The sequence below is a fragment of the Schistosoma haematobium genome, chromosome 2, assembly GCF_000699445.3.
Source record: "Schistosoma haematobium chromosome 2, whole genome shotgun sequence".
NCBI classification, from domain to species: Eukaryota; Metazoa; Platyhelminthes; class Trematoda; order Strigeidida; family Schistosomatidae; genus Schistosoma; species Schistosoma haematobium.
In genome coordinates this window covers 6,592,214-6,607,248 of record NC_067197.1, presented here as the reverse complement: position 1 = coordinate 6,607,248, position 15,035 = coordinate 6,592,214, and the positions used below count along the sequence as shown (strand labels likewise).

Sequence of the window (15,035 nt, the reverse complement as noted above, 5' to 3'; positions counted from 1 at the left end):
TTGCCTCGTGATGCAGTTTGATGATTTGGATAATGTATGTCCTATCCATTTCCATCGTCTTTTCCTAATTTCCTCTTCATCTGGAAGTTGGTTTGTTCTCTCTTACAGAAGACTGTTGTTGATGGTATGTGGCCAATGGATGTTGAGTATCTTGCGTAGACAATTGTTGATAAATACTTGTACCTTCTTGATGATAGTTGTAGTAGTTCTCGACGTTTCAGCTCCATACAGTAGAACTGTGTTGACGTTGGTATTGAAGGTTGTGACTTTGATATTAGTTGTAAGTTGTTTTGAGTTCCATATGTTCTTCACTTGTTGGAATGCTGTTCTTGCTTTACCAATCCTCGCCTTTACGTCCGCATATATTACATACCATAAATTTATAGACTCCGTATTTTTTCTTATTGTTAAGTAAAATATTATAAAAATTATGTAACAGTCTAACAGTTTATTCATCGTTTATTTTTTTTGGAAAGTTATGTTCTCCTGAACACTTTTAAATTCATTTTTATCCTCAACTGGGAATAGTTGTACTGTATTTGTGCTGTGTAGTATTTTTGTTTTGTTTTTTTAAAGGAAAAAACAGCATCATAGTTGATATAAAACAGAGAACTATAAATATTTCTTCTCCTGCATAAATATTTTGTTGTCGTGGTTATCCAGGTTTTGGTCTTTTTTAATCAGCTAACTGATTATATTCGGTGAAATGAGTTCTCATGTTAAACAGTTAGAGGTTGTTGTTGTTGTTGTTGGAAGACCTTAATTTCCTGGTCAGCGTTTTTTTAGCGAGTCAGTTTTCTACGGGACGGGGTCGCTAACCCCATGCCCATCCCTCCTCCTTTACCCGGGCTTAGGACCGGCTGTAGCCCCCGGAGGGACTCCAGGCGGAGTTTGAAAGACCTTAAGCACATGTTTATTTTCAGTTGTCAACATTTATCAGCAAGGCGTATATCTGTGATCTTCAGGGAATCCAGGTCACCAAGCTTCATAGTCATTACCATTGAGCTACTTGGATCACTACTGATCTCTGGTTGGATTGAGATATTTACACTTGATTAATCATTAAGTAGTGACAAATCAATCAGGATGTTCTTTTCTAAAATAATTAACTAAACACAAGACGAAGAATTTTCATTAGATAAAATTCACTTTTTTACTAGTCTCATGAATTCAGTTGTTGATACATATTTATGCATTAGGTTTTGGAGTGTTTTTTCTCTAGGGTAGACGTCTTTCACTTCTGTTCTTTCATCGAGGAGTCATCGTATTGTTTGTAACTTTTTGTTTATTATACGCAAGTCTAGGTAAAATTTACAATAGTTTTACTTATTGTTAGTATTGTTATTAATATTTCATGTCTATAATCTCCTGAATCCAGTTTTTAATAATAATAATAATAATAATAATAATAATAATAATAATGATAATAATGATGATAATGATAATAATGATAATAATAATAATAATAATAATAATAATAATAATAGTCTAATGAACGAGAACTCAGGTGGGGGCAACCAATTTATTTTTTAATACAAAATTGCGAACCGGACACTGAACACGTCATTTGGTAATTTATATCATTAGTCCTTCACGTTCTATATGGTTCTTCCAATTAAAGACTCCTGATGAAACTTCAGTTTATGGACGACCTTTAAGCAACATTGAAATGACCTTGAAGACGTATATCTGCTTATCAGGATTGTAGTGAACAAGAACACCAATGGGGACAATCGAATGTATTTGACAGGAAATTACAGAACTTGTTAATGAAATCTAACAATCATATAGTAAATGCTTAATTTGCAAAATGTCCATCAATTGTCTCATAGTAACTCAGATTTCATTGTTCTTGCATTTTCATACAAATTGCATTCTGTTCTCATTCTTTACTGTTCGATCCTCTTGTCTCTCTGCTGCCAGACATTCTGTTCCTAACTAACGTCATTTACTACTTATGTCGATATAAGTAGCACATACCACAGGGTTATAAATTAGTGCGAGGAGCTAGGATCAGGATTTGCAGTTGAACGTTAGAGTTACAAATTATATTCAATGCTTTTATCACTAACTGACATCAGCTATAGTGCTGAAATGGTATTTAACCAAATGAGTAGATGAATCTAGCGCCAAAATCTAAAACTTGCCATTTTAAATCTTATTGGTTCGTTCATAAATTATTGTCTTACCCAACTCCTTTCTATTTCCTGTTATATTCTTTTCAACTTGATCTTCTTAGCTTTCTGCTACTAGGTTTTCGATTAGTGTTGCATACTACTTATGTCTGTTGATATAACTAGCATCATACACCACAAAAGTAGTAGCAATTTGTTACATATATAATTCAACAGATATGTATATATTTCTTGAGATAATAGGCTATCTTTTTTCTATTTTCAATCTAATTGTGGACAAATCCATTCTCAAAAGTGTATTACTATTATCATGGCTCAATTCACTTTCTCTTTACATTATATTTTATCTGTTTTATTCATTAGTTTACAATTAATTAATATTATTACTAATTTCTATAATTCAATAAGTGTAATGTATTACGATTAGTTGGCTGATTAATTAATTATTATTTGTACTCCTGACTGTTGTTGTTACCTTGACGTGATGGTCGGGCTTGCCTATCGTGTTGAACCAGTCGAGCTATACTGGCTGAAACAATCATTCCTCAAGGTCCTACCATGCCAGGTAGGTCGGTTGAAGAGCGGTAAGACTAAAAGCAGCAAACCAAAGTTCCAAGGGCGAAGTCGTACTCCTGACTGTACAGAGGTGTGACAGCAGTAAGATGTTTCCTACAGACAACCAGCACAACACCGATGCTGCCTTCCCACAAGGAGGGGGCGGGGTTGGAAAAGGTTGACCCTAAAAATGCGCACCACCTTATCCCACGGATATCCGTCTCTGTCGGTAGGGTCTCATCAACTACGGAGCTAACACTAGGATTACCTGCAAAAAGGTCGTATGTGACCGACGTCAATCAGTTGTCCGTTAGGCACTGCAGTCATGCTCTCAGGTCACCAAAACCACCCTTAATCTAATTGTGTTTTCAGGTACCTCCATAAGAACCCTTCCATGGTGTGGGCAACCGGGTAGTGATAACCGCCCTCATACTTCTAACAGCACTCAAGACCATTGACTATTATTTGTACTGGATCCTTACTGTTTTTTAGCGCCGTCTATGTGCACTAAACATGATCATCGTCATCATTATCAACATAATCACTCCCTATATTATTATTATCGTCTACACTTTAGAGTTGAAGACTCCATTTTCTTTTATTTTCTACACAGTATTGTCTTTCTTGCAAATCAAATAGCTTGATCTATTGAACAATGAATTTTGTTTAAATTCATATCTATTTTGTATGGGTTTGTTTTATTATGAACTGATTTAGTTCAATGTAAATAAAACAATGATAATATATGGTGAATAAGAGAAGCGATTTCAATAGAATTTCTCATTAATATTACAGACATACGTTCGTAGATAATAAGCAGTAGACAGATAGATGGTGTCCTAGTGAGACAAAATCTATTGTTTGGCAATTGAATAAGTTATTTAAACAAAGCATATAATAGATACTATAATTTGTGTGTAAATACACTAAAATACAGTTTGATTTTGGCTACTTGACATACATTACTATATATATATATATATATATATATATATATATATATATATATATATATATATATATATATATATATATATAAAGCTATTAAGAAGTACTCACATTGGTTAGAACAGGTTGCCGTGAAGTAATCTATCCGATAAGTTATGTAAAATGTCACATTATTGTAGTCTGTACTGAGAATAACATAGATTAGATGGGAATATTGTTATGCATACAGATACTAAATATCAGATGAGTTTATATATAAAACGACATTTCAAGGATATTTGTAGCTTAAAAATGAAGATAAGCCTTCGGAAAAGATTTTTTATTGTTCCTCAGTAAAACAGTCGTACGACAGAACACTATGGATTAGATACTACTTACATGACCTTGGAATATTGATGACATATTAGAATGGGTAATTGGACTTTATCAGAATCCGTAGTTTTCTAGTCATATCGAAATTCCGAACGAATCGTCAAATTGAATAGAACCGTCGACTTTTTTTATCCGATTGGATTTAACTGCTTGAGTTGAGTCTTACTTAAACGAAGTTTATTATTCATCATTTATTGCTCACTGCTTATCACTATGCCGGTTCGAAGCTATGAAAAGTGGTGTTACTTTAAAGATGTTAGATATTTCAGCGGGGCGGGCATAGTTTATGAATAATTTGTAGTTTAGGAGTGCTTAACCACTAGACATACAATCATTTCAGAAGATTTTGTAAATCGATATTCATACCTTCTCGGTTAAATTTTGTTATGACTCAACTAGTTGTCATTTATACCAATTACATCTAAAAATTTATATATTAAATATCTATCACTCTCATTTATTATAACCATTGCATACTAATACACATTCATTCTGATAGAGATATATTGTATGGATAGATGTATCTGTATCTATGTGTCTGTATAGGTTTTAATGATAAACGAATGAAGATGCGACCAATTCATAGTTGGTACCGTGTTTAGAGACAATTTTCTCTGATATTAGTATGTAGATTAATAGATTGTTGGGTAAATAATAATTTCTGATCTTAATTGATTTAGGATATACATAGTTTTTCTTTTTTTTTTTGATTTATTGTTGGTTAACTTGTTCTTTTTTTTTTAAAAAAAGTTTCTTTCCTGATATATTTTCACTATTTCTCACGGAAAATAAAATGCACGATATGATTATCTGTATTTTATTTTGTTTCATAGTAGAGAGAATTCATTTGTTTGATATTTTTAGGCCGATAGTTTTATATCTAAGCAAAAATAGATAGTGGTTAGTAGTGCAATCCAGGATGCACGTTTCGTCCTATTTGGGACTCGTCACTTGAATGTACCTACATCCCACAAGCAGGTGGCTATCAGGACTCAGTAGCTAAGTGGATAACGTGATGGCGTTTGAAGCAAGCGGTACTGGGTTCAAGTTCCGGAGTGAACATCAACTGTGGGATGCAGGCACATCCAGTTAATGAGTCCCAAATAGGACGAAACGCGTGTTAAACTTGATTCGACTGCTAGCCACTATCCATCTTTGCTTAAAATGCTTGTGACTTAAGGCTATATCGAGGCAATCCGCATGGGATGCACATATGCCAACAAGAGACTGATCAATTGCAGTCCTAAATAACAATGGGAAGATACAAGTAAGACAAAACCAAGTGAATTGATAGTTTTATAGCTAAAACAATCATTTTTTAAAATTATAATGTTATACTGGAGTCGAGAGTGCACATTTCGTCCTAATTGTGATTTGTCAACTGGATATATCTGCATCCTAGAGTTGATATTCACCACGGGTTTCGAGTTATGTACCGTTCGTTTTTATCCACATCTGTTTTTTTTTTAAAGAAAAGTGCTTGTGACTTAATGGCATTATTAATCCTGACAGGATGTACATATGCCAAACGAGACTGATCAATTGCAGTCCTAAACATCAATGGGGAAAATCCGAACAATTAATACAAATCAATTATTATGTTGTAGATCTCAACCATTGTCCTACTACCTTCTTTAGGATGGACTTTGAGTGAGATGACTCAAAACCGTTCACAATATTGAGTATTTTCCTCTTAACGTTGAATACTAGTAACCTTTCATGACATACCTTTCCATCTATCTTTTCAAACCATATTTTCAATATTCAGTTTTTTCATCATTCTTACCACATTATTTCGATTTTTTCGTTCTTGTCAACTCGTCGAGCTAATCAGGTATGGTAACTTGAGACAACGCATATCTGTGCTAGACTCTGTGCGGATGATGTTTTTTTCTGATATGGACATGCGTGTCACACACATCATACTTCAAATTTCGGTTATATGGATCTGTACTGGGATACTGAGTGACATCATTATTATTTGTGGAGCTTTGATTAATTTATCCAATTATGTCTCATATACTTTGATCAAAACATATGAATAGTGTCATTTTGATGATCTCGCGTACAAACACCTAAGTGTTGTTTAAAGTTGAGTAAATCAACCTGTATACTTGGATTCTGAATTACATTATTTTAGGTCAATTATTTTTGATTGATAAGTTTATAGACATTAGTTTATACTTAAGTTGTTTTTCAGTGCAGATCAACATCATTTAGAATATCATTGAAAGTCAGAGTACACTGGCACTCCGATTGTGAGGGATAGTGATACTACACTGTTACTTAATCCGAAGTAGATGGAATGGGCTTTGAAAATGTAACTTAATATCTGTAAAAGTTCAACTCGTTTAGCGCTGATTTACTGCTCCACCAAAGTATTAAAGAACTATTCCACCGTAGTTTTGGTTACTGTTCAACTATTTACACACACTCACCACTAGAGAATTAAAATTATAACCTCTAAGTCTCGTAATAATCATATTACGTTTAAGTCAATTAATGATAATTCAAGAGTTTATATTTTCGACATTTTGTTGAAATGATCTTACCCTTGACACGGAGGCGGGATCGTGGATGCGCACTGCTGAGGAGTAGTCCCACAGTAGGACGAAACGGTCATCCAGTACTTCCAAGTTTTCTATAGTGGTCTAGCTTCAATTAACTCATTATCTAAACTATTGAAATACATCTGTTTAATACTTTTTCTTAACATTCAACAATTCTTAAACTTACATCAACTTATTAGCATAAGATTTATACATATTTATGAGTATGTTGTCTTTGATTGATTTGTATATGAATTTTTAGTATTCTCTATCTCTCTGTCTCTTATTATTTGTCATTGGTTAGGTAAAAGAATATATGCCAAATTTTGTTTTACGATATCAACGGGAAGATAATGGTGTGTGGTATGAACATGTAAAAACTGATGGTACACGAGTACGTTTACAATAATCATGCATATATATATATATATATATATATATATATCACAAGAACATAATGTTTTATTAAAGTAATATATCTTTTCATAATTAATCTTTCTATATAATGTGCATATGGGAGGTGGAGACAGCGAAATCAATTTCATAGAAAGTTGTCTTTGAATATTGACCATCATTGTTAATTTTTGTAGTTTAGTTTCAACAATATAATTTGTGTTATTCATTTTATGTAATGAAAAGCAAGAAAATAAATAGTTGTAGACAAGAATCGAGATGTCTGTGAGAAAGTGTACAAAAGTGAGATGAAAGAAGGCAAAAGTGAGGTAGGGAGGTGAGGGTTTTGTGATTAATAATAATAATAATAATAATAATAATAATAATAATAATAATAATAATTCCATAGTTCTTAAAACATAATTTTGGCATGGATTGAATGTTTGTCTAATTAATGAGTAAATGAAATGAAATTTATAAGAGGTAGGTAGATAGGTTTGTATATGAGGTTGGTTAATGTTTGACAGTTTATTTTAGTGTGTTTAGTCACGAAAAAAGGTTGAATACTTCCAATTCAGTAACCGAAACCCCAAAGCTTTGAGATGGAATTCTCGGAAATCTTATGAGAAGCTGTGATCAATGGAGTCTAACCGTGTCGCGTGTTAGGCATTTACCCATTGAAGATAAAAGAAGACGGTGGCGCGACAACGTGGTTTGGTTAAAGTTATACATTAAAACTGTTGGATGCCGGCTTAGTGGTCTGAAGATTAAGGGTTCGCGCGCGAGACTGATGTTCCCGAGTTCGACTCCAGCGTGTTGGGTCATGTATCGTCGATGTCTACTGCTGAGGAGTTTCATACTAAGACGAAGCAGCTGTCCAGTGCTTACAGGTTCCCAATGGTGGCCCAACATTGATCATTTCATGATTTCAGTGACTTTCATTTAATGTGAATTCCTTCAACATTATTTTTGCTGTGTTCTAGATAAAGGGAATGATTTTACATTCGATTACGTTTAATCATAAAGTGGTATACTGTAGATATCTTAGTGTTGTTGAGTATTTTGAATTAGTTGGTTAAATTGTTAAGCTTTAATTATCGTTCAGTGGTTACTTCAATTAGAAGTGAGCTTCTTAGTTATTCCACATGCATTGAAACATTTTGTTTCTGGTCGCTTTATTTATGGATTGAATTTTCTTCGTAGGTTTCTTTATCTTCAGTTGTAGTTGCATTCCTATATTGCTTAGTTTGACCTGTGGTTATATAATTGATTGAATTCTTCTAAATAGATCGACAGGTCAAATCTATTTCAGTGGGTTCATTGATAACCAAATGATTTCAATGTCATATTTCCAGAATTGCTCTATGATTCTTAGAGTTTTCATGATCCGGAATTTCAATGTTTTCTCAGTCTAATTCATGTCTGTAGTTGTTTATGTACATTTATATTAATGATAGCATATCGTATCGTTTCACTGATAGTTTTTGTTCATGTATCTAGGACATTTTGTTTTGTACCGCTTAAATGCCAACACTTCGATTATAAAACTAGTCGTTACAATGCAACTTATAACTTGTTTACTTATAACCGGTTTATATCTTGCTAATGTAGACAAGATAAATAGTAAAAGTATGGAAACACAATGATCGTGTCAGATTTTCTACTTTGATAGTAACTGAATAATTTTCTAAATATGTTTACACTTGTAGAAAATTTAGAGGATACTAAATGAAATGAATTAACATCACATTTCATCTTATGTTTGTTAATGTTACTTAACCATTGTAAATGTTTTCATACCATTCCTCGTTGATTGTTTTTATATGTATATACATTTGTCTTATCAGGTCCTCAAAGCTAATAATGATCCACGAAATATTGCTAGAACTACACTTGATTCAGTGGTTATCGCTAAACGTATCCGTATCTACCCTTATAGTCATCGATCAAAACAACAAGTTTGCTTACGATTTGCATTGTATGGATGTGATTTCCCAGGTGAGTGGTAATATATACATATGGATATTTTAACCATATTCATTTTCAACGTACATTTAACACAAAACCCATTATATTTTCATATATACACATATACAATGCTTGATGGATTTGTGGTCGTCGGGCTATTATTGAACTTCAGTTTATCATATTTTCATAGTTTGAATCCTACTCTCATACTTCTTACTTCAGTTTGCTCTGTTAGATAGTGTTAGTATCCATTTCTCATGTTTATAAAAGTGACTGAAGTAAATGAAATAAGATTTTAATCTGTAATCTCAGTGTAGGAATCAAAATTTTAAATATATTAATCATTAGTCCATTACTTCACATGATTTCATAGAGTTCAGTGTATTCATATCACTTTAAATACTAGTTTATTATCAATCCGTTTTTTTCTTTTGAGTTAATGAGATGAAATGATAATACACTGGGGGATAGTGATGAGAAGATTTATAGCGTAGAAAAATGTTACTTTTCTCTCAAATTATGTAACATTTGTGAATCATTTATTGTCATTTAGAGGTGATATTGATCAGCATAGAGGTTAGAAAAAAGTGGTCTTCTATCAGCAGTAGTTATATATGTTTGGCTTCAAAATTCAGTAATAATTAAGTTCTGGGTTTGTCCTTTGATACAGGATCTTTGATATACACTTCTACGTTATCTTATTACAAGGATGAAATAGCTGTCCAATACCTCTCTATTATTCAATAGTATCCCAACGAAAATCAGTTTGTAACAAATGCAACCTATAAATTGAATTTATTTCCACAAAACACTGCTGAGGAGTCCCACAATAAGACGACGAGATAAGCCTTACCTGCATTTCTTTATCCTAAGAATCTACTTTCTATGATCTAATACTTTTTAATATGTTAAATAGAAGAGCGAATAAAAAAAAACGACGACTCACTACATCAGATAGCATTTGAGATCCAGTTGAAACGTTACACATCATACCAATAAATTCTATGGAAGATTGATTATTCTTCTTTCAGTTAAATCAAATCCCTATTAATATTAATTTAAGGAAACATGAAATCGATATGTTTTATGTAGGCATACAAATTGAATGACCGTTTCAGAGACAGTCATAAAATTGATTTTTCATTGATAAATGAATAGTTTAGACATTCCGAAAAATTCATATCTAGGAAACTGATTTTATCGTTTGAATCTACCTTAATCGCATTGTTGATTTTCGCACTAAGACACGAATCTACTGCTTATCTTTTCAAATTCAAACGCGTTATTTATTATGCTACTGATTTAGTTACCATATCCGCCTACTTGTTCACCGGGTATGTTATTTACAATCAGTTCTACTAAAAAAAAAAATATACTAACCATTATGTCCGTTTTAATTTTCAATACTAGTCACGATTCATTTTATAGTTATTTATTTATTAGTGAGTTAGCGACAACCGGATGCCATATTTACTTTTAACTTAAATTATTGAACTGATCAAAGTTAGGCTTGTGTATATTGTACGCCCACTTAGTGGTTTAGAGATTAAGTGTCCGTGCGCGAGATCGAAGGTCGTGAGTTCGATTCCCTGTAGGATGGTCGTAGATGGACAGTGCCGAGGAGTGAATTCTAGGACGAAACATCTATCTAGTGATTTCACGTTTCTGTTGCTTGTATAGCTATGAAAATAATTCATTGTTAATCGTATCGATTCATTGGCCATGAAATAATCTATCAACAGACAGTTAGTTGTGTTGAGAAAGACATAACTGCTGAGTAGGTCACAATTCCGTCTACCTAACGGAACATATGCTAGCGGTGAATAATGCTTTTTTACTCTTAAAGTTAATTATGATTATATCTTCGCTTATTGTTCTCACTAACGTTGAAATGAGTAATTTTCTAAGTGGAAAATTTTTTTGGGAATATTACTTTTGATCACGAAAGTGAATGGAATTTTTCATGTATTAACATGATTATATTTGTCCATTTGTTATATATATTCTCTTTTTCGATTCGATGAATATGCATGATTTGCATACATGTTGTAGGTGTGCAATAGATACCATTTTTAATGCTTTTACTCTCATTTGCCACATCAACCACTCCGTTTATACTACCGTTACTGTTAATGTTATCATGAATCAATCGATAATGAATCATTCAATTCACCTATATATATATACACACACACACATGTCTTTATACAAAAGCCATAAGGCGTCAAATCTCTCACTAACTCAGTCAATTGGTTGGTTAGGGTTAGTCGATATAATATCAAACATAATGTCTATTTGATAAGATTAGTTAACCTCCTCCTTTTAAAGTGTTACGATTATTCATAAAATAAATTAGGTCACAAATTCTCTGTCTATCATTTAAATTAATGAATTTGATGTCGTTGTTGATGATGATGATGACAGTCTAATTTTATTTCAGAATCTCAAATCTCTGTAGACATACAGAGTTTTATGTCTTAAAGCTATGACCTGACCTCTAGATCATAGTATATATGTTCATATATACATATACACACTGTTATTAGCATTATTATATGGATAATTCAACTGGAGAAGGTATTTTATGATATAGGTTGCAAATCGAATAATTATCGTTTTGTTTTGTAACCAGTTGTAATCGTTGTTACTGTATATGTGTATATGTATTTCTCAGATTACTTCTCAAATTACCATAAATATGACAAATACAAATAACCATAATTTAGGGTTTCATTCCAGGTTGTATATGATTGAACATTCACAATGTTCAATGAATATGTTCTATCCAACATTTTCTACTACTTTTTATTTAGCGGATCGGTGCCGTATCACGGAATGTAATTCTTATTAAAAATTTCATTTCAATCGTCTGTAGTTATCCGCACTCGTCTGCTTTGAATATGACAATGTAACGCAGTCCAATATGTCGGATGAAAAATACAAATAAAGTGGAAATTAGGGATTGAAATGAGATCTTTAATGAATATCACATACCCCAGTATACAGTACTCATCCCACTAAAGAAACTGGAAAATAACCGAAATTACTGGATACAACAGACCCTTTCAACAACAATGAAAACGTTACAGATAACCACAGTAGTGTTCATATCACTAATTGTGTTTGTTATCATCCGTAGAATTGGTGAAAGCTAAATAATATTGAAAAACTATTCTAAACTTCTAGTTTGTGAGCCTTTGACTTTGCATACCCGCTCATTACCCTCAGTCAGTTAGTCATAATGAAGGTATTAGACACACCACAGCAGTTCACCAGACTGAGGTAACATTATCAAGAGGGATATCAGAATACGGATTAGAATATCAGTAATAGTAAAGAAAAAAGTGGAAAATATAGAATATGATTTAAGAAAAACAAATAAATCCAGGAAATGGGAAGTATATGATAATTTTAAAGCTCTACGATCTATGGAAAGACAAGAACGGAATGAATCATTCGACTCATTCTGTGGCATGTAATCCATCACAAGACGAATAGGGAGGACTTGCGGAGATTGTAGTATTTTTACAGTTAACATCACTAACTGATCTTAATTGGACCACCATTGAAAACCTGGAAGCACCGGGCGGTCGTTTCGTCCTAGTATATGGCTCTTCAGTGGTGAACAACCACGTCGCACGCATGAGTCAAACTTAGGACATTCAGTCTCGATTTTCTTCTACGGGGTCATGGGTGCGCACCATTGGGGAGTCTCGTACTAGAGCGAAACGGCCGTCCAATGCTTCCACGTTTTCAATGGTGGTTTAACTTAGATCGATCCATGATTTAAATGAGAATATGAATTGCGCTAACGATAATAATAATAATGGTAATAATAACAGTAACTATTATCAAGAATGTAATGTCAAATAAAAAGATGTACGTAGAGTTATGAATAAGAAAAGTATCTTGCGATGGAGCGCAGATTATGCTGACGGGAAACGGATAAAATTCGAACTAACAATCAAAAGACTTTATCATAGGTCAAGTTAAACGGAGAAGATATATGTATCTTTTACTCATTTATAAGTTAAGTTTCTTTGATTTAATTAAAGTTGCTTTTGCTAACATAAAGCGTTAACTTGAACCTCTTGATAGATTACTAGAATCTTAATGTATTACCGAGAAACTTATCTTCAATTTTCATATCATATTCATAATCAGTTAAGTTAGCAAACAATGAAACTATTAACACATTCTGTAACACCTTTTCATACCCATATCAGTATGTGTTTACAAGCACATAATATTAAGGCCTTTTAAGTATTCTCAATGTAACTAACCTCATTTTCTATATAGAAATTCTGATCACAGGGTATTATGTTTAATTATCAAAATATATCATCAATCAATATTAACCAATCAACATTCTCTAAAAATTTTCAACCAATCAGATTCTTTCAACCGATCCTATTTGTTGTTGTTGTTGTGGTTGTTGTTTTCTTTTCTTTTCTTTTCGTTCAATTGTTCCAATTATTATGTACATATTACTAAGAAAATATGAACATTTACTAATTTGATTACTAATTAGTAAATTGTTTATTTCAATCAAATCATGTTTGTATGAAAAAAATATATACTTTTCTTCTTTCTGTCTTTTTTTCTCTCGCTTTCTAAATCAAAATATTTGAGATTTTGTACATTTTAATTAGAGAGAGTTACTTTATATAAATAATTAACTGACATTTGTCGATAGATAGTTTTTTTCAGAATCCTATAGTAATCGAGTTTTTTGTGTGTGTGTGAAGAGAATTGAGGGAGGGAGGAAGAATAAGGAGGGAAACGTTTTCATTGCAGTTTGATTAAATATATGATAAGAATAGTGATAATAATGAATTATAATGGTTGAGATCATGGGTCAGTTGAAGCTGATTGATCACCATGGAAAACCTGAAAGCATTGGACGGCCGTTTTGTCCTATTGTGAAACTCTTCAGCAGTGTACATCCATAATCCCACCTCGCGAGATTCGAACCCAGGACTTATTAGTCTCGCGCACGAGACTACCTGCTCAATGGTCTAATAGTTGAGCACTCGCGCTCGAGACTGATAGGTTCTGGGTTCGAATCTCGCTGGGCGGGATCTTGGATGCACACTATCGAGGAGTACTCCCACGGTAGGATGAACACAGCCGTCCAGTGCTTCCAGGTTTTCCATGGTGTTCTAGCTTCGAATGACTCATGATCTCAACTATTAAATTCACTATAATATTCACAAAACCCCTTCTGATAACAATAATAATGAGTCAGTTAAGTAATATTACATAAACGTGTTTTTTATTTGTTTATTTATTATAATGTTTACTTGTTTGTTTGATTGTTTAAAATTTATACATATTCAGTGTTTCTGATATGTGTATGCCATCTATTATGTGAAATAAGAGATTGTTCAGTTTTGTGTGTTAGTCAATATGATTATGAAATGGTATTGTATCATATGTCATTCAATCAACATGAATCCGTTAAGATCATTTCTCAGTGGTGTATATTTTCAAGTTATTTCTTATGACATAATCAGATGTTAAAGTCTAATAATCAAACTATTATTGTTTGTTTGTTTTTTGTCTAAGCAATTCACTGAATTACAAAAATTGCTCTTCACAGTTTGTCATCAATAACAAGAGTAATATTAGTAACTAAATAGTCACTACATAGATAATTTTGTTGTCTTTCAGAAATTTTCAATTAGTGCTCATCACATGAAAGTCATATAGGAGAATCAAAACCTCAGGACATACATATATTTTGATTGAGATCATGAACCGATTGATGTTAGATCACCATTGAAAACCTGGAAGCACTGGACGGTCGTTTCGTCCTACTATGGGATTTAATAGTCTCCACGACCCTATACTGATAATTACCATGTGCTCACTAGTGACTAGCTTCATGAGAGGATTCTCGGAGTTTTAGTGAGAAACTGTGACCAGTGGAGCTAATCCGTGTCGAGTAAAGACAGGTATCTACCTCAATACAATGGAAGATGGTCGCACAATATCGTGGATTGGTTGAGGTTATACATTAACACCATTGTATGAGGGTTCAGTGGTCTAGAGGTTAGGCGTTCGCACGCGAGACTGAAGGCCCTGGGTTCGAATTTGTTATAACTGGTCGTCG

At 32.9% G+C, this 15,035-nt stretch overlaps 1 protein-coding gene across 1 annotated transcript in view; it reads left to right on the top strand.

The window, feature by feature from the left end:
• Nucleotides 1-15,035, top strand: part of DDR2_1 (DNA damage responsive protein) — a gene marked incomplete at its 3' end in the record, with an annotated part of 116,867 nt that overhangs the window by 70,546 nt on the left and 31,286 nt on the right. The window contains exons 4-5 of the mRNA XM_012938737.3: nt 6,864-6,953; nt 8,800-8,950. Of these exons, the coding sequence (XP_012794191.1) occupies nt 6,864-6,953; nt 8,800-8,950 (241 nt within the window). The remainder of the gene's footprint in view (nt 1-6,863; nt 6,954-8,799; nt 8,951-15,035) is intronic.